The 26,041-nt window shown below is 28.5% G+C and overlaps 1 protein-coding gene across 1 annotated transcript in view; it reads left to right on the plus strand.

Moving 5' to 3' along the window:
* Tmf (TATA element modulatory factor) overlaps positions 1–26,041 on the plus strand; it is a 66,444-nt gene that overhangs the window by 33,938 nt on the left and 6,465 nt on the right. The window contains exons 13-20 of the mRNA XM_067271260.1: positions 2,415–2,466; positions 6,350–6,547; positions 6,904–6,958; positions 11,878–11,979; positions 13,448–13,640; positions 16,207–16,276; positions 16,335–16,427; positions 20,215–20,313. Of these exons, the coding sequence (XP_067127361.1) occupies positions 2,415–2,466; positions 6,350–6,547; positions 6,904–6,958; positions 11,878–11,979; positions 13,448–13,640; positions 16,207–16,276; positions 16,335–16,427; positions 20,215–20,313 (862 nt within the window). The remainder of the gene's footprint in view (positions 1–2,414; positions 2,467–6,349; positions 6,548–6,903; positions 6,959–11,877; positions 11,980–13,447; positions 13,641–16,206; positions 16,277–16,334; positions 16,428–20,214; positions 20,314–26,041) is intronic.

Raw genomic sequence — 26,041 nt, forward strand, 5'->3', positions numbered from 1 at the left:
ATTAACAGCAAACTATGACTCTTTCATTTGGTTATACATGCAAATACTAAATTCGTTAAATTTTAACCATACTTGGGTTGTTTCTGTATTTATATTTCAAACTTACCTCTGTAATACAATCTTACTATCAATCATGTGTATTTTTTATTTATTATTGTTGTTATTATTTATTTGTTAGTTAACTTGTGTAGTATATTGTGGAACCTACTTTTTAATTTCTATGTTAATGGTAAGATAGGATGACTTGTTAAATTGACTTACTTGGGATTTCTTTCTCTCTCTTTCTGATGAAGTTGAGGTACGAATTGGGAGTATTATTTTTGTCTTCTGGACAATTTTTACATGCTAAAATTTACAGTATATGTAAAGATAAAATGGCAATGGGTTTTATTTGGCTTATTCTTTCAAGAGCTAAAATTAATTCTGCTTATATCTATGTCAGACAAAATCACTCAATGATATTGTTTGTATTACTTTATGCTGCTCCTATATGAGCAATTATTTATTATGATAAAATGGAAATTATCTTTGCCTTATATTTTTGGAGAATTTTTATGTTATATCATAAAATCTCATGTTGCATTTGGAGTTTGGTGTTTCTAGGATATCTGTAATAACAACAAAAGCAATAGTTTCATTTTGGATTAGGCTTTTGAAATTAGATGATAAAAGTTATATTAAAGTAGCATATAACAAACTGTATAATTATGATAAAGCAACAATAACTGCTGTATGACATTGGGCTAAATACTGGTTATAATAATTATAAATTACACCTCCCTCTAGAGTCAAATTTATCACTAATTGTTAATTATTATAGCTGTTATTTAGCTTGATGTCATACAGCAGTATGACATCAAGCTAAATAATGGCTAAATAGATAAATTTGACTCTAGAGCTAAATAAAGCTAAATAACTTGGGAATGCATATTTTTTTATTGTGTGAAATTTAAATCAAGCAGGAAAAAGTATTTGAGAAGGTATGTCTTGGAAAGTTATAATTAATTTAGTTTGCTTTTCAAAAATTGATTATTATTGTGTATTTTATTTTGTATTATCTTGTACTAAGCTATTATATGAATTTGTTAAATTGCACTAACTTCAGTTTTATATTATACTTTAAGTAAGGTTCTTACAATAAAGAATTCAATTGAATATAATTTTAAAATATTTGCAGATTGAAAAAATATAATTGAAAGATTGAATTGAATATATTGTGGAACACAAGTGTACTTTAATGATATGCGATAAAATTTAGATATGTTTCTAAATTTGAAATTTTAATGAGTAACTGATAATAAAATATTGAAAATAGAAAACTGAATTTAATTTCATATCAGTTAATTGATATGAAAACATGTTAAGACGTTTATATTTGTAATTAATTTAACTACCCAATACATTGCAATAACACATTACCAATTACCATATATTATTGGGCTATAATTTGGTAATAATAATTATAAATTACTAATGAATTTGACCCTAGAGAGAGGTGTTAGGTGCCATCTCATATTAAATTTAATAATTATAATTTAATTAAATAATTTTAGATTAACCTGGAAAAAAGAAATCAGCTAGAGTGAGACTCGAACTTGCAACTACCACTTATTGTGTGGATGCATTGCCAGTTACACTATCCAGACCTCTGGTCCGATCTTCCTTTCCAGTATAATTAACATTATGCTATAACCATTGTCAGTTACTACGAGGGTCAAATTCATTAGTAATTTATAATTATTATTACCAAATTATAGCCATATGATATATGGCAATTGATAGTGCATTATAAATTAATTACAGATAAATTATTACTACTTATTTCAAGAAATGAAAAATTATCTCAAACTTAATTTCATATGCTAATATTTGTTTTATTTTGTTGCTTTATTCTTTATTAAAAGAAAGAGAAAATCTTTGTTAGTATGTTTTTAGTTTCAATATCTCCAATATATGATTTATGATTTTACTATTTTGTTTTTAAGCATTTACTTTTCAAATTTTACAAAGGAATGTATGAATATAAAATTTTTATCATCATCACTATTTAAGTTCTTAATTTTTATAAAAATACTGTAATATGTTATTTTTATATTTTCATTTTTATTCTGTTCTTATTAATAAATTCAAAAATTAATTTTAAATGTTATATATTGTATTGATATAATATGATTATCCATAAAGTTAATGAGTCTGAACAACCTTTTACTTTATTTTAATTAAATAAATCATAACCTGCATTAACAAGAGATGTATATACTGTATTGTAAGAGCTTTAAGCATTACTTACTTAAAATTATATTTAAATCAAAAATAAATTATTTTTGAAATTTACATTAGAGTATATATTAAAGTTTTTGTATAAAGAAATATTTAATATATATTATTCTAAATTTTTAAATGTTTATTTTTAGAGAAATAATTGAATTACAGAAAGCTAGTGCTGAAAAGGAAAGCCAAGCACAGGTATTTAACTATTAATTTAGTTGCTGACATTTTAAATACTTAACACAGTAAAAATTATTATTAATTAAATTTGTTTGATATACATATATATTCAAATAATAAATAGGTACAGGGTGTTTTTTTTTTTAAACTGACAGTACTCATAGACATCTGTAGAGCAATCTAACAGCTGCACTTTTGCCAAATTTGGGAGAGTGACTAAGGACGACATGGGAAAGAGATTCCGCGAAGAAAAAAGTAGTACCCAAATACGCCGGTAGGGGTGAATTTGGCACTGTTGCAGTGAAACAGCAAGAAATGTCAGAGCAAATGTCAACCGTGTAGCATGGTCGATTGGTTTTAATTCTTGCAGGCAGCTTATCTTGTATGGATAGAACTTGAGAACTTTTTGCAGAACTTGCCATACCGTTGAAGGCACCATTTCCAATTGTTGTGCCACTTCCCGGGCACTGCTACTACCAGCAATGGTCCCCTGTGAACCTTCAATGAGTGCAGTTGCTGAAGCTGCACTCGTTGAATCACTAACTGTCTGTGCAGACACCGGTTTCCACTCTTTACCAGGCCAAACTGCTAACGATCCTGTCTCTTCAAATTTCTTTATCAATGCATTTCTTTCAATGCATTAATTGATAGAGGACCTCTGCGCAAGTTGTTACGGGTTCTAAACTCACAAGGAGCGCACGGTGGCTCGATTGGTTAAGATAATAAAGTTTCACAAGCAATGCACATTGAGGTAATGAAAGATGCATGTTGAACTCTGCTGACATCCAGAATGTGCTTCGGACTTTTGTCCTCTTTTAAGCTCAAATTAGGTGGTGTTGATGTCGATTATGTCATTTTGAATTTGCATTTTGAGGTGTTATGAGCACATTATGCAAATTCTTAGCTGTTTTGCTGCAACAGCGCCAAATTCACCCCTACCGGCGAATTTGGGTACTACTTTTTTTCTTTGCAGAATCTCTTTCCCATGTCGTCCTTAGTCACTGTCCCAAATTTGGCAACAGTCTGGCTGTTAGATTGCTCTACAGATGTCTCTAAGTACCGTCAGTTTAAAAAAAAACACCCTGTACTTTAAAATATAGTATATTCTTATAATTGCCTTACAGTCCTTCTAAGTTATTTTTAATTGTCAACTTGGACATTGCTAGTCCTAGTAATGAGCAATGTCTAAGTTGACAATTAAAAATAACATAGTATATTCTTATTTTATTTCTTATAACACATTTTAAATATGCAACAATTATATGCACTGGAAAACAGGGCTGTAGAATTGGTAGACCAAGCCCCTGACTAACTCTGGCTCTAACTCAGAATTTTAGGAGGACCAATTCTGACTTCTGTCTCTAAATAATAATTTGAAATATAGTTTGATTATATTAACTCAGAATGGAATTTCATCACTACCTAGCGAATTATCAGGCTGCTTTTTAAGTAAATTATCAGGAGTTTCTATTAAAACTGAAAGTACTTATATTTTTTCAAGTTTTTCATTATCACTGCTGTTATCTTTATCTTCAATCATACATTGACATAAAACGTTTTTCTGCTTATAATAAATATTCAAAAACATTAGATTTAACTTCAAATTTTTCTTAGCCATTTTATATAAGTATTTTGACTATAAAAATTTAGAATTACCTAACACAGAATGTAATCAATAAATTTTTGAAAAGAAAATTAATGGTAATTAGTGATATGCAAAGAAAGATTATGAAGTAGGCGAATAATCATAAAGTAAGATTTTGCATAATAGGAGGAGTTAGTCCATTTTACTGCTTTGGCTTCTCTATCAACAAATTTGCTTCCAATTTCAACTTCATAACTATGACTAATTCCACAGCCCTACTGGAAACTCCATAATATAAAGATATAAATAAAACTAAAGAATAATGGATTTAATTATTAATATATAATTATTGAAACAAAAAAAATGAAAATATTAATGTTTAAATCTTTGACAAATATAATTTAAGAAAATATAATTTTTTACAAATAAATTTTATATGATTAAATTTAAAATATAAATATTTTATATTGTAAATTAGCCCAATGTGTATAGATATATACAGGGTGGGCCAACGAAAATGAAACAGCAGAATTATTGTGTTCGTCCAAGCAAATCACTTGGACAGGTCAATTTTATTCTCAAAGGGGACATCTTTTCAAATAAAGATTTTGTGATTCTGAATACAACAGACAACAAAAAATTTTAAAAATTCATTTATTTTTTATTAACTAAACAAACATTTATTTCGAATAAAGTAACAAACGTAAGAAAGAGTTATCAAATATTCAATAAATGTTTGAATTGAGCACCACTAGCCTCCATACAATAATACAAATTGTACTCAAAACGATTTCTTACACTTCGGAAAGTTTCAGGTGTTATTTGACAACACTTGTCTATAATTCTTTGTCGCAATTCTTCAAGAGATCCAGGTTCGGTTGCATAGATCTTACTTTTTAAATGTCCCCGAAGAAAAAAATCAAGAGGACTAAGACCTGGGGATCTAGCTGGCAATTCTAAAGGACCTCTACATCCGATCCAATGCCCAGAAAAAGCCGTGTTCAAAAACTCTGTAACTGGTCTTGCATAATGGGGAGCTCCATCTTGTTGGAAAGTAATGTGGTCTTCTAAGTATCAGTCGTCATGTTCAACGATATCAACAAGTAATGGATGTACAGTACAGTACAACACTTTCAAGTAAATCTAAATAACCTTCTCCTGTTTGATTACCATCTAGGAAAATGGGGCCAAGTAGTCTATCTTCAAAGATTCCAGCCCACACATTTAGCCTTTGCGGAGTTTGGCAATGAACTTCATGAAATATGCTTGGGTTATTATCTGACCAATTTCGACAATTGTGATGATTAACCGTTGAGTTTAAAAAACTATTATTAATTTTTTTTCCTTGCATATGCAATCTAGCTTAAAAAATGTTTTTTGTGTTTGTTAATAGTTTTGTGTTACTTTTTTCCAAAATAAATGTTTGTTTAGTTAATAAAACATAAATGAGTTTTTAAAATTTTTTGTTGTCTGTTGTATTTAGAATTGCAAAAACTTTATTGCAAAAGATGACCCCCTTGAGAATAAAATTGACCTGTCCGAGCGATTTGCTTGGACAAACACAATAACTCTGCCGTTTCGTTTTTGTTGGCCTGCCCTGTATATAAAGAGAATAGAAAATAAATGACTTTTCATTAATTATACAAATCAAAATTATTTTGTAAGAAAGTGACTACATATATAATATTATTTTAAAATTAGATTTTGTTATAAATTATCATCAGTTACTAAAAGCAATAGAAAAATTGTACAAGTGGAATGTTATATTTGATTGTTATCAATAATTTAGTTTTACATTTCTTGTGAATCTCTGTGTTAAGAGTTCATTATATCTTTTAATTTTTTTCAGAAAATTCTTTTACATTTATTTTTAGAGATAACAAAGACATTTAAACAATAAATTACAACAGATTAACCAGTGTTTTTCACTTGTTTAAACCAACAAATAATATAAAATATTCTTTATTGGTTTAAACAAGAGAAAAACACTGGTTAATCTGTTGTAATTTATTATTTAGAATTTAAGTTTAACAAATTTTATTTATTAGTTTTATCAAATTCAAAACTATTCTGAAGAAATAAATGTATTTTCAAAAATAATTTTAATTTTTGCATCCTTTAAATACAAATACTCTGATTTTAAATAAGTATTGTGAATCAGAAATAAAGCTTTCAGTAGAAACTATAACAACATAATGTTATCAATTAATCAATGTATCAGTTTGAACAATTAATTTTTAAAATTTTATTTAAATATTACTTATTGATGATTTGTTTGAATTAACATTTTAAAAGTAACTATTATTGAAACTTTAGGAAATGGCATTAAGTACAGAAATTGCAGCAAAAGAAGAGTTACAACAAGCTTTAGAACATGTAAGAAAGGAGTCTGTTAGAGAAAGGGAAACTTTATTAGCTCAACTTGAAGAACTTCAACAGGGTAAAATTAAAATTCAAAAGCAATTTCAATGTCGTGAAGAAGCACTTCAGTCTGAGATGACTCAGTTACAAAAGGTTTGTTAAATTTCATATGAAGAAATTTCAAAAATTTAGAATCAATATTTTAAAATGTGTTTATTTTTTGGAATAATATGAATAGATTTTGCATATTTTTAATAAATTAGATTTTGCATATTTTTAATTTGCTAAATAATTCTGTTTATTAAATGCTGAGAATTTTTTTCTAAACATAAGTTTTTTTAAATACATTTTTATATTTTTAAAATATAGTTTCCAGTTTATATATGTTAACAAAATTCTATTTTTTTTAAATAAATGAACAATAAAAAATTATGTATGTATACACATATGCAATTCAACAAAACTACATTTTTAGTTTGATGATTACTAATTTAATATTGTTACATTAGAGACTGCAAGAATCAGAGAAAAATACAGAAGAGCTAACAAAGCAAATTTCATCAGGTATTAATTCTTAAAATTTTATTCTATTATTAAATGATGAATGAAACAAATATACTTAATCTAAAATATTAGATTAAAATATCTAAAATATATAAAGATATATTTTATTTTTATTGTTACTTTCACAAAAGCAAACATAAAAATACATTTTAACGTTATATGGATATTCATATTCATAAACATACTGCTTTAATTTTGAAAAGGAAATAATAATAATAAACTAACTAATTATTTATACTTCTGAACTCATTATTACTATTATTGTGAGGTAAGCCAAGGGTCACAGAGCGATACCAGGTGACCACTTACTCAACACAAAATCGATAAGATTCGACTTTGATGTCAAAGGATGGTGATTTATGAGTGTAAAATGTGGAGATGAACAATCGCGTAATCACTCTTCTCTTAACATCAGGATGCTGACACCAGACAATCAATTTCACAGACTAACATGCATAAACTATTATGTTTTAGGAGGGCTATTTTTACAAGTGGAGCATTGCGTGAGTGGTAAATAGTCCAAGCTCAATAAATGAGAGAATTCGAATAAACAACACAACAAATATTTAATGATTAAATGAAACAGACTATATACATATCTTTAAATATGACATAACATAACATTGGAAAATATAATGAAATTTCAAACGAGCTTATATCTAACTATACCTATATTTCTATACCTTGCGTAAATGTTATACCTGAGAGAGCTTACAGACATTCTAAAATTATACTAGCTTCACTTGATGTTTGATCTTAAATATTAATGTATTGATAAATATTCTGGAGAATGCAGAATGGGATCAATCAATTTTCTATGTGCTTGGTATACATTATGATTACATCTTTTATTTGGTGCCTTCAAGACAATGGAAGACAGCCTATTTTCTATGGCAATTTCTGTTCTCTAAGAATGGTGCTTATGTGGTGAATTCGGGTCTCGTTGAACCTCCAAGGAACTATGCACTAAGGTGAGAAATCTACCCCCTTTTTATAGGGATGGCTGGGTAACTGACTCAACATCATAGGACAGTGAGTAACTTTTAGCCAGAAAGAAAAAAAAGTTTGTTTCCTTTCTCTCTTGGAAACAAAGAATGTACATCCTTTTTGTTAAAATTTTATCAAGAAATAAAATGTTCTTTTATAATATTTTAAAATAATTAATTTCTTCAAAAAAACTTAATACCCTCATCCTGTGGATCTGACATTATTATTATTATTTTTTTTTTTGTGAAGTTTGTTAGTGTTTATCTTATGATTAAGCCAAAGTGGTTGGCCTGTGCAAATTTCAATGTAATACGAATATGCTGAAACACCTTGTTGAAAGGTTTGCATTGTATCAATCCCAGTGGAGAGTGACAATGCTCAACTGTAACATCATATACAGTATTTAGTTAGCCAAGTGTATTTATAAATGAACATTTTTTCTGACATTAAAATACATATGACAATCTATCATATATACAAGAGAGTGTGTTGCATTAGATCTTGCCTCTAGTTTACTAAAAATGAGAAGATTAATAAAATCCTAGAAAGAAAATATTCATGTTGATTCTTTTTACAAGAACTGTTTTTTCAGCTGACTGTTCTTTTTATCTTGTTTTTTAATTTTAATTTTTTCCTCTTTCTTCTTGATGTCAGCCAATAGCATGCATAAACTTGATGAACACAAAAAAGACACCAAATGAGTACAATTAATAAACACATACATATTGTCTTTTGGGAAAACATTTTCACCTGACATTTATTCAATGTTGAAAGTACTTTGTGCATTAGAATTAAGGTATATTAATGCCAAAAGACAGTATGTATATATGTATTTATTAACAATAGCTTGCAAGCAAACTTTTAGTTCGGTCCCCATTTTGTCATGTGGAACTAATCTATAGTTTTAAAACTGTTTCTGATTAAAGGGAAGAATAATGTTGTTATGCCATTGTTATATGAAACAATTGTGGCAATGACAAAAAAGTTTGCTAAGAAGGCTTAAGATGAAATATTCTTGTATTTCATTGACATATAATAAGATCAACTTATACTTTCCACTTAACATCAAAATTCTCACACTTTAAAATAGTTCTTTAAAAAACAAAATGCTTAATGCTGTATTCATCATTCACATTCTTGTTTTTGTTATAAATCAATTATCACTATTAAAAATTTCTTTCATTTTGTACAGAAGGTAGATTGATTTTGGACAATAAATTCATAAGGCATTGTAAATTTTCTGTCTTTTGTCAGAATATACAGTGGAACCTTGCTTAACAAGCACCTCACATAATGAGTAAAACAAATTGTTAAAAAATGACTCGCTTAATGAGCGACATTTCACATAACGAGTGACAAGGAGAGGGGCCGGATTGTGTCATCAGTCTGTTTAGCACTCATTCCTCTAGCATCTTAGTGTCAGTTGTGATCACACATTTTTTTCAAGCTTGTGTTCAGACAGATTACATATAAACATCAACAACCACAGCCCATTATATAATAAACACACGCCAAATGATATGCAAAATTTTTGGGCTATTTAAAGGCTATTATTAAATATTATAGCTTTTAAATAGCCTATTATTATGCCTATTATTAAATATTAGAAATTAATTAATTTGACTAGAGGTAGGTAGCTATGCTTCCATCTCATATTAAATTTAATAATTATAAATAATTAATTTTTAATTTAGACATTTCTGGAATTAACTGGAATTGGTCATTAAATTTAATACGAGATGGCAGCATAACTTCTGCCTCTAGTCAAATTATTTAATTTCTAATATTTAATTATAGCCTTTACATAGTCCAAGAATTTGGCATATCGTTTGATATATTTATCAGACATATTATCTGTGATTTTTTTTTTTTTTTCTTTTTGTTTTCTGCAAATCAAATTTGCATTTCAGGTTGATTCATTTTATGCTAGAAGAAAAGATGATGATTCATGCTCCTTAACAATGTATATTGTATAATTTTCTTTGAATAAACATTATACGTAAAATATTTGAGTATTTTTTGGCGTGGAATGCATTATTGTATTTTACATTAATTTCTATGGAAAAAATTGTTTCGCTTAATGAGTGTTTTGCATTATGAGTAAGATTCTGGAACGAATCATGCTCGTTAAGCAAGGTTCCACTGTATTAAATTGAATATGTTGTTTAAATATATTAAATTCTTTCATTAATACTTGATATTTGTCATCATTATGTCTAAACCAAATAACCAACACCTGAATGCAATTTCCAGCAAACAATAAACAACAAATTTACTGCTCAAATGTTTTCAGTCATTATTTAGAGACCCTCATCAGGAATGACTACATAAAAAACAGTTCTATCATTTGAATTTTGCTGTGTTCCAATCATTTAAACATTTAAAAAGACATTTGATATGGACATTGACACTTTGTTTACATTACAAAATTAAATAAATAATTATTTTTAAATAAAGCTACAATTAAAATTATCATTATTACATTCTGTAGCGATCTAAATAATATTTCTATGATTGCTGTACTGGAATACAGTATGAGTTGATGCAATTTCCTTTTATGTCAGCTATATAAATTTTTAAAGCCTTCAAAGATTATATGTTGTGTTGGTCAAAGGCCCTATGTAAAAGGTAGCTTCATTCTAATGGAGGAAACCCTGGGTGCAGCAGAATGAGCAAGTGCTGTGTTATAATTCCTTTTGGCCACATCATATTATGGTCAATTCTGGTTTGAAGGGATCAGTATGTAGATCCAATGTATGACATATGCCTGTTAAATTGTCCATCTTGTAATGGAATATGATACATCCCTGGCACTTTTATGTCATCCGAGCTGTCTTTTGCAGTAGATAAAAGGTGGAAAACATTGGATTTTCTCCTATAAGTTAAATGCAAATTTAAATCACTAGCAATCCTATTGTAAATTTGATGTAGGGACTGCTTGTAACATATAACTACACAATTATACTCTGTTTTGTTAACCCTTGTACTGGTGTCAGCTACCTTAGATTGCTGTGTGGAAGTGAGTATGTTGATTAACAAATGGCTGTACCTATGGGTGGAAGCTATACATTTGAGGCATTCAAGTTTGTTATTGGTATTGAATGTCTTAGAGCAATACAAGTAAGCCCTTGTAACTAGTGCTCAGAATGCAGTATCTTAAAAGGCCAAAGGTCTGCTGAGTTAGCAGGTATAAGGAGGGGAATGAGTCAATGTGGTGGTTTAACAATTTGTGGGTTTGCGATTTACTGCAAACCCACAAATTGTTAAATCACCACCTTGACTCGTATGTTTTTACTGTCTCTGATTCCACTGCACTACTCTCCAAACTCCATAATATTAATTTAAGTGGGAACGAGTATCTTACAGTGTTCAATTTTGTATCAATGTTTCCATCCATTTGTTTGGAACCATGTTTTTGTTTGTTCAAAAATTTCTTTCTCACTATTACACAATGATGTCCAGAGATTCCATTCCCATATATTAGAACTTACACGCTTAATATGTTGTTCTTCCTTTTTTTACCTTGATGGACAAACTTATATTCAGAAAAGAAAGGGAAGGTACCAATAGGTAGCCTTATCTTGGGGAGAATGTTCAGCATAAATCTAAAGATCAAACAATTGATCAGTGATACTGTTCTAAAATCTTTCAATTATTTCATATTTATTACTTTTTGTTAGATTGTTAGTATATTTTCATAAATTTTATGTTATTGTAATTGTAAAATTATTGCTATAATAAACTTACAATATGATACAAAATAATCACCATATTATAAATTAATATTCAAAATATAAGTTAATCAAAGATTGAAAATAACCTTAAAAATTATAAGTGTTATTAATTTAATTATATAATCTCAAGTTTTATGCAAACAAACAATATAATATATTAAAATAATAAAGAATAAAATAATTTCAATATTCTTCTAGCAACTTTACCTTTGTTGCGACAGATTGACAATTTGCAGTCCACACTTGTTTCTCAATCAGCTAGTTGGGAGAAAACTGAAGAGAGTTTATATGACAAAATAAGTAAGTAATTTAAAAATTTATTAATATTTTTCATAACATTTGATTATATTTCTTATTTTATTTATTTAAATTCATAATTATTGATTAAAAAATACAATAATGTCAACTCAAATTATATTGAAATTTATTATTAAATAATTCATCCCTTAATTCATAAATTATTTTTAGCATGCTCTACAACAGTTTTTTATTGTCAATTAAGGGATTTGGTTAGATTATTAGAACAAATACAGTAAAACTTATCCAAAACAGAATCTGAATAAAATGGAAACCTGTCTGAATGGAAAATTCTTTTTTCCATTCAGACAGGTTTCCATTTTATTCTTTTTTGAACAGAGCAATTTGCTATTTTAAATTTTGATATAAGCCAGAAATCTGGCTAATGTGAAAATGGAAGAGATTTTTGGGTATGAAAAACATAACATAACCTGGATAAAGCAAAAAATTAAGATTCATTTGTAGACAAATAAGCGAAATTGCCTCCAGTTATAACAGTCACCATTTTTTTATAATGTCATCAAGGAAAGATAAAAGTACATTTGTAATCATTTATGATTATCCTTGTTGAAGTTTTGTCATAAATACTAAAATCAATTCTTTGAGATGGAAAATAAATGGTAGAAGTTGCAAACATGATCTAGTTGGAATAATATAAACTGAATTATATCTTGTTTATATCATTTAGCCTATGGTAAAATTGGTTTCATTATATTTTGTTTTGCTTAATGTTACAGTTTCTATGAACCCATTGAAAATGCTAAGTGAGAACTTGCAGTATAAAAGTTAATTAAAAATAATTTTATTTTAATATCCAAAAAGATAACTGATCAGGTAGAAAGGACAAAACTTCCAACATTGATTTTTTTTATTATTCATTTCAATGAACAGTGATATCAATAGCAAAATGAAATGTGTAATGGAATACATTTGGCTATGTAAACGCAAAGTATATTGTGTACAATGAATACGTATTTAAAAAGACTAATAAATCTAAATTTTTAAAATTTGAATTTGTTGTTAATTTATATAAATACAGCTTATATAGAAAAATTTATATTTTTCTGCCCACTGGAAAAAAAAAAAATCAATTGAAAGGGCAAATACATTTATTAAAATGAAAATTAATTTAATATATCTTTGATAATTCTAAAAGAATTCTATAGAATAAAAAAGTGTGGAAAAAAAATGTTTTTGATTTGTATTACAAATACAAAATTTTTCAATGTTTAAACAAATGAAGTGAAGACTAGAATTGAATAAACAAAAATATTTAATCCTAAATTTATTTCTTTAATTTTAGCTATTTTACTATAATATTATTAAAGCTTTTTATTTTTTAGTCATAGAAGTTTACTGTTGTTATAGAAAATTTAAGTATTTAATTTATGTTACAGTTTAAATGTTTTATATTTAAAGGTTGTTATAAAAGTTATAATACTTAAATGACATTGCAATTAATATATTTTAGATGATCTTCAGAGGCATTTAGACTTATCAGAAAAAAAGGAAAGTATATTACAGAAAAAATATGACAATCTCTCATCCAAAATATCAGATTTAGAAATGCAAGTTAATATATTAAAACAAGAGAAAGCCCAACTCTCAACTCAATTGGAATTAAGTCAAATGAAAGTACTTATGCTAGAGGAAAGCAAAAATAAGTAAGTTTTTTCCATTGAACTTTAAAACTTTTACAATAAAAATATAACAATTAGAAATTAATTATTTGATTTAAACATATGAAAATAAACTGGACAGATCAGTTAAGATCTACTCAAATTTTAAGAATTGAACTTATATACAGTCAAACAACCTCAGTTTACAAACTTAATCCATTCCTAAAAGTTGTTTGAAAACTGATTTGTTCTGAAACTGAAACAAATTTTCTCATAAGAAACAATGTATTTACATTGTTTCTTATCTGGATTAATCTGTTTCTTATGGATTAATCTGTTCCCAATTCCCCCAAAACAAAATTTACCTTGCTAGCTGTATTTCATGCATAAAATGCCTTTAAAGACAATATTATATTATATATCAAATTACTTCAGCTATATCTATACCTATATTTATTCTATATATAGATACATATATTAAAATTAAAATGCTTCCTCACTGGTAACCAAAATCAAAACTAACACTTTACAAAGAAGTGCTATAAATAGAGACTTAATTCTGACTGCAAAGATGAAATATAACAAACTCTATCAAGACCAACAAGTACTTTATCCATGCTTTTCAAAATATTGTGTTTCAATTTTAATTAAAATTAATTAATTAAGTTTTATTTTTATTATACATGAATTTACATATAATAATAATAATGTAACTGAAGAGGGAACCCAAGTTCCAAAATGCATTTTAGTTAATTTGTAATATTTCTGTAATAACCGTAAAATTTAAAATGGTAGAGTTTTTATAATTACCAAAATGTAATAAATTGTTTTCAAATACTTGATTTGATCCCTGTGTGTGATAAACCCTAAAATATAAATTACAATGGTCTTTGTTTATATAAGAATATGTTAAATAATAAAAATGTAAGGGCAAGAAGCAGAGTTATTAATATGTTCATCATATTAGCTGATATATATTTTTACATGCTTATTATTTTAAATTGTTTTATACACTAAAATTATCTTAGAATATTTTTAGAATTTTTTTTTGTCTTATAAATTTATTTTTATCAAAACTGATAGAATTACACTAGAGCATCAATTATCCGAATACCGATCGACTAAAACGTCGGTTAACCGAAAGTGTTCCAGTCAGCAAATTCAAATTTCTGAAGGTGCTGTGGCGCTAAAATATTTGGCTATGTCTTGGGCTACTCTAATATTATTTTTGTTGGTGTGTGTATTTTAGCTGGCAGCACTGGCACGACCATGAGAGGGCAACGAGATAAAATAACTCATTGTTGTTCTATGGGTACATTTGTAAAGTCAAATGAGTTAAATGCATTAGTAACAAAATCGGTCATAAAGTAGTAGTGTCATTCAGTGCACATGCTCTGTGGTGATAAAGTTTTGAACAAAACTCTAACGAACTTCACGACGGAAAGAGTTAGTTTACTTCATTAAGAAAATGGCGCCCAATGATATCAATGTTTTCTAAATCTACTCGAGGGTTTAAATTGTGAATTAAAAGGTGAAATGATAGAAATAACTGTCCACCCAAAGCAATCTAAGAAAAATATTTCAGATAAGGCTGCACTAGCAGCATTCATATCTTCAATTTTAGAAACAGCCATTTAGTTATAAACAAATTGGTTGAAAAGTCTAACGAAATAAGAATCATTCTTGTTTAACTCGTTTGACTTTATGAATGTACCATATCTCAGTGATCGGAATGTTTTTGATACTAGATTAACTTCAGAAATATAAATTTCTTGTTTTTATATTTTTCAATATATTTATTTTGCTTATGCAAAATAAAAAAATAACTTTTAATGATACAATAGTCATGATTATTATTTTTTAAAAATTTTTGTTAGGCTTAACATTGACGAAAATTTAACATGAAGCGACAAGCAATGGAGAAAAATTTCAACATGGGATAGGTTAATATATTTTTTCGTACATGATCGGTTATCCGAAAAATCAGTTATCCAAACAATTCCAGTCCCGAATTGTTTCAGATAATCAATGCTCTACTGTATTATGAAATTTTCTTCAAAAATACATTCATATGATTCAAATTAAACTATATACAGTATTTAGGATAAGCTTTTGTATCTTTTTTATGCTTTGTGGTAAATATAATGCCAATGTAGTTGTTACATCAGAGCATACTGTTTTCGTGCTCATGTATTATAAGTTAATTTAACTGCCTGCTTATGTATAGTCAGTTATTACATTTCATCTTTTCCCAATCATCATTTACTGTAAACATTGTATCAATCATTCAGGGCATTTGAAGATTTAAGTAATGTTTCTTATTAAACATTATTAAATAGAAAAAGAGTGAAGCAATATACTGTACAGTGCATGTAAATAGTACACTAATGTTTTGATTATTAAAGGAATTAAAAATAGATTATTTTTGGCAAATTTAAAACTAATTTTTCAAAAAAACTTTTAGACATTCTATAAACATAATTTCAGTATAGCTTGATATGTGTAATTTTATAATATTTACAATAATGCAGAAATATAAACAAATTTTATAGCATTAAGTAATAGAAGAATAATTCTTACATTAAACCACTTAAAATATGTTTCATTTTAGAGAGAATGTGTCTGTTGCAGCTATGAAACAAACATTTGCTGAAGATTTAAACAGGCTAAAAGATGAAAAAGTAAGTAAAACATGTTGTAAATTTATTTATTTTTTATAACAAACTTATTTATTTTTAGGATTCATTAATTCATCAAATAGAAACATTACAATTGGATCTTGAAAATGAAAGGCTAAAAGTACAAAAATATCAAGAACAATTAAATGAAAAGGTATTTAAAATATTTTTTTATATATTAAATCACATTTTACATCTATTTTAGTATTACATATTTGATGCTTGAGAAAAGTCATTTAAGATAAGTCTTATAAACTGAACATTTATTTCTGCTATTTCATACTATTATTATTGTGTATGACACACAATACATACATAAATGCATGCATACATATAAAAATATGTAGGCATGCATATACAGGATGGTCCATTTATGATGATATTGGGAAATATTTTGAAAAATATGCATTCTACAAAAATGTTTTAGACCACATTTGTTTAATATCGAGGGGTCACAAGATGGCACTATCAGTTTCATCATAGATGGCAGTATTCTAATTGAAAATGAGGTCAACTTCATTTGTTTAAATGGGATATCCAGTTTTTATATTACATGTTCTAATTCTATTGATACATAAAAAATTAATAAACTGTTATCTGAAACGTTTTTTCAAGAGATGTAATTATCGGAAGTTATACTTGTAAGTATTTGAAGTTATGAGTTTGTTTTCTAGGCCACCTGATCTCCTAAGGTAAAATATTTCATCTTAGGGAAACAGGCAGTCTAGAAACATTTTTGAAAATGCTTCAAAACAGGTATATGATGAAGGTATTTGCTGCTGTCAGTAAAATATTTATTAAAATAATAACACGATGTGTTTGTTTGCAAATGGAAACTATTATTAGGTTGTTATTACAACATAAATAGTAATTCAACTTGGAGCCATATTCAAAAAAGACGAGAAAAAGAAGCTTAATTCTGGAAACAAAATTAAATTTTTTATTCAGTAATGTGGTTTTTTTTTATAAGAACATCATTAGCTGTGAAAATTAGCAAGTTAGAACAAATATATTCAAAAGACAGAACATCTCTATTTTTAAACAGTTTCAAATTTAAAATTACAAGAAAAGCTATAATTATTCAGAAATTAATAAAATAAAGTAAAATTAAAATAAAACATGAAATTATACATAAATTGAATTAAAATAGAACAGATTACAATGTTAAATGCAGACTTATGGCCACCTACACTATGTGACTTTCAACAAAACACTCCATCATATTGATACTGCTTTTAGATAAAGTTGGAAAGGATTTTTGGATAAATGAGATATTATTGTAAGAGTCTAAAATAACAGTCCATCTACTGTCTAAGACAAGAGTCATGGGCATTAATAATTCTAAGATTGTGTGCAAAAAGATATATGTAATACTGCTGCATTAATCATATTGTTTGTTTATCCACCCAGCTTTTAATCATTACAGAGTTTTTCCAATAAACCTGGACCTTCTTGTTAATGCCCATTGTGTCAATGCCACAGCACATTTTTGTTTTTCTACATAAAGTCAAAGTGCTTCTAAACACACTATCATAGCATTCTGTACATCTGATCCTACATAGTAAAAGGTCTCTTCCTCCTTGATGCATTGGATCAAAAAATTAAGTTAACAGTAGGTGTTTAGTGATTGAAAAATGTTTGTTAAGACTACAATGCTAACAGATTTTCATTGTGTAATTTGCACTTTATACTATGGATACATGTGCATATTTAAATATTTATTCGTCATTTTATATATACTTTTTGAACCTCTTAAAATTGGGAAACCTTGCATCTGTATCTGCATACTTTTGAGCAATGTTAATTTTTAAATTAAAATAATTGATTTATGATAATTGCTTAATTATATCCCATAAAAATAAAAGTAATCAGATCTGACAGACTTAACTGCTTAATCTTAAACAATATTTTTCCGAGTAAAACAATAAAATTGTAAGTAATTTGACTTTCTTCTAATAGCATTGACAGTGCATTGATAGTCAGTGGGTTGCGGCTACACTGACAACCTTCCACTAAAATAAGTTTTTAAGAAATAGCTTTTACTAATTATTTAACTTTTAATAAAAGTAACTTGAGTTGTTATGAACAGTTTGGGTTTATAAAGCCTTGCATTGCTTTGTTCTTTGATCAGAGTAAACCTTGAATGAATACAGTATGTCAGAAGAATGAAAGGCGACACTTAATGGAAAAAAGAGAAACAATAAGCAGATGACAAAATCAACAATAAAGAGTGTTCAAAGAGCCATATTGGATAAATTATAAAAATGCCTTGTGCAATATCAAAAGATATTTGAAAATTAGTAGTTGAGCCTAGAGAAGAAGGGAAAACAGTGAGAGATGGCAACAATCACATCAGAATGGAAACCAGAGCTTTTATTTACAATTAACAGTTTGTTGATAATAGCAGTGGGGTGAATGGTGGCTCTACTAAGAATCTGCCTAAAATAATAAACTCTTAATACCCTGACCATGAAAGAAAACACTTCCTTCTTTAATTACAAATGAAACCCACATCAGTCTGATACTTGAGCTAAGTGAAAGTTGATATGTTTATTTCTTTGCTTTTTTGAATCAAATTACAAAATAAATATAAAAAAACATTAAAAGGAAGAAAACAGATTGAAATAAAAAGTATAATCATAATTTTTTAATAAACGATTACTGTAACTTCACAACTATAAAATGAAAATTCTCATGCTATATAAGCAGGAATATAGAAGTAAGCATTGATTGATTTTGTCAATTAAAAGGGTCATGTGATGCTACTTAAATCCCCTTCAACCAACTTCCTCATCCCTATTTCATCACGGATTGGATGGGTCCATTTCAGAATTCTTTGATAACAGGTGATGTATCCTGAAAATGCAAGTGATCAACTTCCAGCAGCACTTATTGATCATAAGTAGGTGAACACTTCATTGGGCCAAACTTTACATGTACAGTACCTGTAACATCAAATGCAAATTAAATAATAACAATTTGTTAGCATTGTAATCTTAACGGCATATTTTTAATTCATCACATAATCAATAAACACCTACTGTCAACTTAATTTTTTAACCCAGTGTAAGTTTATATATATATATATATAGACACACACACACACACACAAAGTATCTGCCAAATCCATACGCATATATATGTTCAAACTTACTAAAACATAAATCTTAAAATTTTCTTTTAAGAACTGTCTGCATATGTACCTATGTACAGTATATGTCTGCATGCTTCTGAAGATGAACTTTGCTGGTCAAAAAGTGCTTGAAAATCTAAGATTTATAGATAGATATGTCAATAAAATAGAATTTTCATAAGTTTGTAAGGAGTGCTTTTTTTGATTTTATAAATTTTATTATTTTCAGTTAAGAATTACTTTATTTTAAAATTGTTAATAAGAATTATTGATATGATTAAAATTATAAAAGTATTAAGTTTTTCTTATAAAAATATATTATTATTTTAATTTTATTTTGTAACAAATTAAAATTACTATATATATCTAAGAAAGTTTTACAGATTTTCTTTGTTAATATATGAAGTTAACATCTCAATCTGTTATAATTCATTTATTGTGTTTTGACAGCTAACTCTTCAGCTTTTTGATTTAACTGTTGTGTAACAGTTTGAATGTTGTATAGTAAAAATATTATAAATTATACATATCTTTGATTACTTTCTGGATTGTTTATATTCAGAATTATTTTTAAACAGTTTCAGGAATAAACAAATTATAACTGGAAATATTCTTTCTGTTTTGTGATTATATTTAATAGTTTACTGAAATTCATTTGAAAATTTTAAAGTCAAATGTGAAATGTTTTTATTAAATTATTGAGATAAGATTGTAATAGTCAACATTTATGAATCAAATTATTAATAAATTGTATTAATAAAATTATTGCAGAAATTTTTTAAGATTAACTATATTTTTAACATTATAGAATAATAAACAGAGGAGTGAAAGTGGTAGTAATGGAACATCATCTCCTACAATATCAAGGTTAAGTTCTGTGAGTGATCGATTAAATTATTGGATGCAGGTACACACAATTTATTATTATTATTATTATTATGTTGGGTTAAGCTAGATATACTCGGTTAACACCGGTGGCTAAGTACTATGCCGGACCAAAGTCAAGGCATAGTAACCAAAACAGAAATTAAAGAAGTGTATCAGTGTGTGTGTCTGTATTCAGGAATTTTCTCACAATATGACATGTATTCAATATAGTGGCCTTCTGTAGAGTGATATATGTGTTTCTATTCAATTCTAATGTGCCCAGGCTTTTGTGTAGTGTGTGTGGTATGACACCTGTAGAGGAGAGAACGACAGGTACAATAAGCACCCTATCCATCCTCCACAGATGCCTTATTTCCTGGGCGAGTTCTGTGTACTTGCTAATTTTTTCAGTGCATGCGTTTTGTATATTGTGAGTGTTTGGAATGGATATGTCTATAATGTATGTGATTTTATTGTGTTTGTCAATGAGTGTGATGTCTGGTCTGTTGTGGTAAATTGTTTTATCTGTGATTATGGCTCTGTCGTAGTACATTTTGTGCGTGTTGTTTTCCAATACTGTCTGTGGAATGTATTTGTAGTATGGTTCGTGGATGTCTACTAATTTGTGTTTCTTTGCAAGCTCTTGGTGTATTATATTTGCTACTTGGTTATGTCTGTGTAAATAATCTGTCTGTGCCAAGAGCTTGCAACCAGAGGTGATGTGTTGTATAGTTTCTGACATGATGTGACATTTTCTGCATGTGTCATTTGTGAGTGTTGTATCTTTGAGTATGTGTTTTCTGTAGTTTTTAGTATGTATGACCTGATCCTGTATGGCAATCATGAATCCTTCCGTCTCCCCAAAGAGGCATCCCCGAGCTAACCAGCTGTTTGACGCAGTTTTGTCAACAAAATCCTGGGCCAGATCGTAAGGATGCCTGCCATGGAGTGCCTTTCGAGCCCACGATTGCTTAATGGTGTCTATGCTTTTTATATGTTGCGTTGTGTCCATATGATGTGAGTGTAAGTTTAATGGTGTGTTATTTGAGTCTGCTAGAGTTACTGCTTTATGTAATTGTGATGTTTCTTGTTTTTTGTAGAAAAACTCTCGCAGTGACTGTATTTGTTTGTAGTGAAGGTTAACTATGTCAATCAGGCCACGTCCGCCATCTTTACGTGGAAGGGTTAATCTTTCTGTGGCAGATTTAGGATGATGTTGTTTATGCTTAGTAAGTGTAGTTCTTGTTTTCCTTTGGAGTTGCTCGAGATCTGTGTGAGTCCAATGTATAACTCCAAAAGAATATGTGAGTACTGGGATGACATATGTGTTTATTGCTTTAACTGTGTGTTTTGCATTTAACTGTGTTCTGAGAATAGCATTTAACCTACTTTGGTATTCTTTAATCAATCTTTGCTTTATTTGTGCATGTTCTGTTAGTTTGGCCTGTTGGAATCCTAAATACTTGTAGAGCTCACCCTCTTCCATGGATTCAATAATGTCTCCATTTCCAAGTGCAAAATCTTCTTTCTTCAGGATTCCTTTTTCTATGTGAAGTGTTTTGCATTTATCTAGGCCAAATTTCATTTGTATGTCCTTGGTGTATGAATGTGTGATTTGTAGGAGTTGATGAAGTTGTTTTTGTGTGGATGCATAAAGTTTTATGTCATCCATGTACATGAGATGTGACAGTGTAAACTGTGTTGTTTTTTTGTGTCTGATATTGTAACCATATTGCCTGTTGTTTAACAAGTTGGATAATGGATTCAGGGCTAGGCAGAACCAGAGAGGACTCAAGGAATCTCCTTGAAAAATTCCTCGCCTAATAAAAATTTGGTTTGTTTGTATGGAAGTGTTACTAACCCTGAGATGTAGTGTTGTTCTCCAGTGCTGCATAGTGTTTTGAAAGAATGCAATGAGTGATGGATGTATTTTGTACATGTGTAGGATATGTAGCAGCCAACTGTGTGGAACACTGTCGAATGCTTTTCTGTAGTCTATATATGCCATGTGTATGTTTCTGTGTTGTCTGTGTGCTTGCCGTAGAATGACTGAATCTATGAGTAACTGTTCTTTGCATCCCCTGTGGTTTCTACGACAACCTTTTTGTTGTTCTGTTAGAATGTCGTGTTCTTCAACATGTTTGTATATTTTGTTTGCAATACTTATTATTATTATTATTATTATGTTGGGTTAAGCTAGATATACTCGGTTAACACCGGTGGCTAAGTACTATGCCGGACCAAAGTCAAGGCATAGTAACCAAAACAGAAATTAAAGAAGTGTATCAGTGTGTGTGTCTGTATTCAGGAATTTTCTCACAATATGACATGTATTCAATATAGTGGCCTTCTGTAGTGTGATGTATGTGTTTCTATTCAATAATAATAATAATAATAATAATAATAATAATAATAATAATTATTATTATTATTATTATTATTATTATTATTATTATTATTATTCTAAATGTATACAATAGCTAGGTTGCAGCCAAAGTTTTCAACAGGAAAACATGTACGTCGGACATTCAGTGCCGCCTTCCTGTAAGCCTAGAAGTTTGACAATAGTGTTTGGAACGTTGAGCATGATTCCACTGACGTTCCAAATGCCATTGTCAAACTTCTATGCTTATACAAGAAGGCAGTGCTGAACGTCCAATATAAACATTTTTGCGTTGAAATCTTCGACCATGTTAATTAGTATTAATGTTGATTGAGTTTATAAAATTATATTATGTTAGAGCATTAAGAATAAAGTTATGATTATGTTTAGTTAGGTAAAAATTCAGGAACTGAAAGTATTGAGAATAAATTTGAATAAATTGAAGTTAAAACAACCTAAATATTGATTTATGGCAAACAATAATACATTCTATTTTTTGAAGAATCATTTTCTTCAAATTTATATTTTCAAATTTTCTTTAAAGTTTTGATATAATATTTCAAATATAATTACTATTAAATAAGATTAGACAAATTTAGAGGATTCATACTGTATAATTTTCAGAACAAGATAATGTTAAAGATTAAATTTGCATGTTGAATGATTTCATCTTCTTCCATTAAAACAATACTTTTTTTTTTAAATTTATAATGTTATATATAACTTAATAAAAATGAGAAGTATTCTTGATGATAAAAATTCCAGGATGAAAAATATAATTAACATTTATGTTTTGCTTTTATAAATAATACTGGATATTTTATATTATTACATCAATTTCATTATTTTTTATTGCATATTAAAGAAAATGCAGTTTATATACAATTCTTAGTAGCAAGTATTATAAAAACCTATTTGTTCTTTACTGTTACAATGAGTGCAACAAGATAATTACCTTATCATAGTTGATTCCACACACTATGATTAGATAGCTTAGGTTCCAGTTTCCATTTTTTTAAATTTCATTCATGTTGTGTCTTTGTTTGTTTTAATTTGCTATACAGTATATACATACAAGGTGTGTGTGAAAAGTTCAGTGAATGGTCTCATAAAATAAAGGAAACAAGAGATACAAACAAAATACTTTTACTGGCATTCAAAGTAATCGCCATTAGCGACAACACACATTTGACATCGATTGTACAGCTGCTGGAAGCTGTGAGCAAACACTTCTTTCGGTATTGCACGAAGCGTCATTGTCACACATTGTTGGATCTGCGCAATGCCGGAAAAGCATAGGCCTTTCAGGCGGGGAACAAGAAGAAATCTGCAGGTGTCAGATTTGGAGAATATGGAGAGTGTTGAAGAACTGTCACCTGGCATGTAGCGAGAAAGTGCCGTAATGTTCACGTGTTGCTCCATTTCGCAGTGACACTCCTTCTCACACTGACTGCGTTGCATTGTTTGCTGCACGCACTTCTGTTTAACTGTCATAATTTCGACGCTAGGGGGCACTAGTTGGCAATTCTCTCACTACGTCTGCGTGAGCGCAACATCCTAACCAGCACAGTTATTCAACTATGGGACTATTCACCGAACTTTTCAGACGCACCTTGTATGTAGATAATACCAGTTGTACATCTCTACATTACAGATCATTTTATTATGATTACAACTTCATAAATTAAAAAACAACTTTATTTTAATATTTGATTTGTTTTTTACTTATTGTCTTAACTGACTATTGTTTTCTTATCATTTAAATAAAGAAATATCCAATGATTTACTTATGTAATTATTTCTTTTGTTTATGTTTGTTTTTTTTTATATTGGAGAATACCTAATCAACACTTTCATTTACTTTAGTTCATTGAGTCATTAGTTGATAGATAAATAGATATTTTGTAACACTAATCTTATTTGGAGAACACAGCTGGGATGACTATGTTATGTAGGAATGAGGTTCATATTTTGACCATAAGAAATGGTAGAAAAGAGCATCCTGATTTGCGGTTTTTAGGAACAAGGTATGCTTGTAAATCAGGATTGCACTGTATATGTTTATTAATGTTAATGAAATAAAATTCTATTCATTGTAAAACAAATTTTATCAATTGTTTAATGTCATCTATATTTTCATTTACTTTTAATTTTTCCTCACTTTATATGAAATTTGTTAATTTTTAAAAATTTAAATAATAAATTTTAACAACATATTTTAGAAAAATACTTTGATTTTATTAATACAAAATTAATTTTTATTATTCATTTAAGAATATTTATCCTACTAATTAACTATTACTTTTAGTACAGTAAGACCCCACTTAACGCGGGAGATGCATTCCTAGACAACAAAGTGCTAAGTGAAACAGCGTTAAATGAGGTCATTTTAACATAGAGTAAATAGGGAAAGGGGAACATGCAACCAAAAATAAACAAATTTTACTATAAGTTATTTTTATATTAATATGCATAATAATATATGTTAAATAAAACATAAACATATGCACATAGAAATGTAAAGTTCATTTTTTGTGACGAGGGTCCTAGCTCTTATGAAATTCTTGATTTTTTGCATAGTTTCATTTGTTGCCCCCCTCTCCCCCTTAAGCAAACATCAGTAGCAGAAGATCACATCCCGTCACTTCATTTTGCTTTTGCACTCCTTTCAAAATCTGGATCATTCACTACAATTTGATGAACACTTTCGGTTATCAATACCAACTTTTACTAAGGAAATCTGTAGCAAGTTTTTTGGGTACTTCATTTTCATAATCTTTATTTCCCAGTTCTACATGAATTCCTTGTTCTGCCAGTTCTTGAAGGTCGTCGTTGGTGAGGCTCTCACCAGAAACCTGCAACTTCTCAGTATCCTGCTCATCTACATCTCCTAATCCTGATGTATCGATTAGGTTAAAATTTGGGCAACTTAATGATACAGTGAGCTCTTCTCATTGAGAATTCTTGGATACCTTCAACCATAACTTCTTCCACACTCCGTTCATTCATTTATCAGTTAATTCTTGCTAAGCAAAGTCAATACTTCCTATGGCATTCATGATGTTATATTTTTTCCAAAATTGCAACAAACAAACATAGATTTAAGGAAAGTACAGTGCTACGACAAATTGCCACATTTTGCTGATTGGTTTATGTTAGAGAATAATCATATTATATACGAATCAATGAAATGCCGCAATAATTTGAATCGGCATAAAGTTTGAGCTTTTTTTAGGCTTCGAGCAGACCGCGTTATATCATATCAGCATTAATTGAGGCAGCATTAAGCAGGGTCTTACTGTACTTAAATTTTAAATAGATAATTTATTTTATTTTGTGTTATTTTAGATTTAACTAAATTATATAGATTAATTGTTGAAAATTT

Source organism: Centruroides vittatus, unplaced genomic scaffold, assembly GCF_030686945.1.
Source record: "Centruroides vittatus isolate TY-2023 unplaced genomic scaffold, ASM3068694v2 contig_393, whole genome shotgun sequence".
Lineage (NCBI taxonomy): Eukaryota > Metazoa > Arthropoda > Arachnida > Scorpiones > Buthidae > Centruroides > Centruroides vittatus.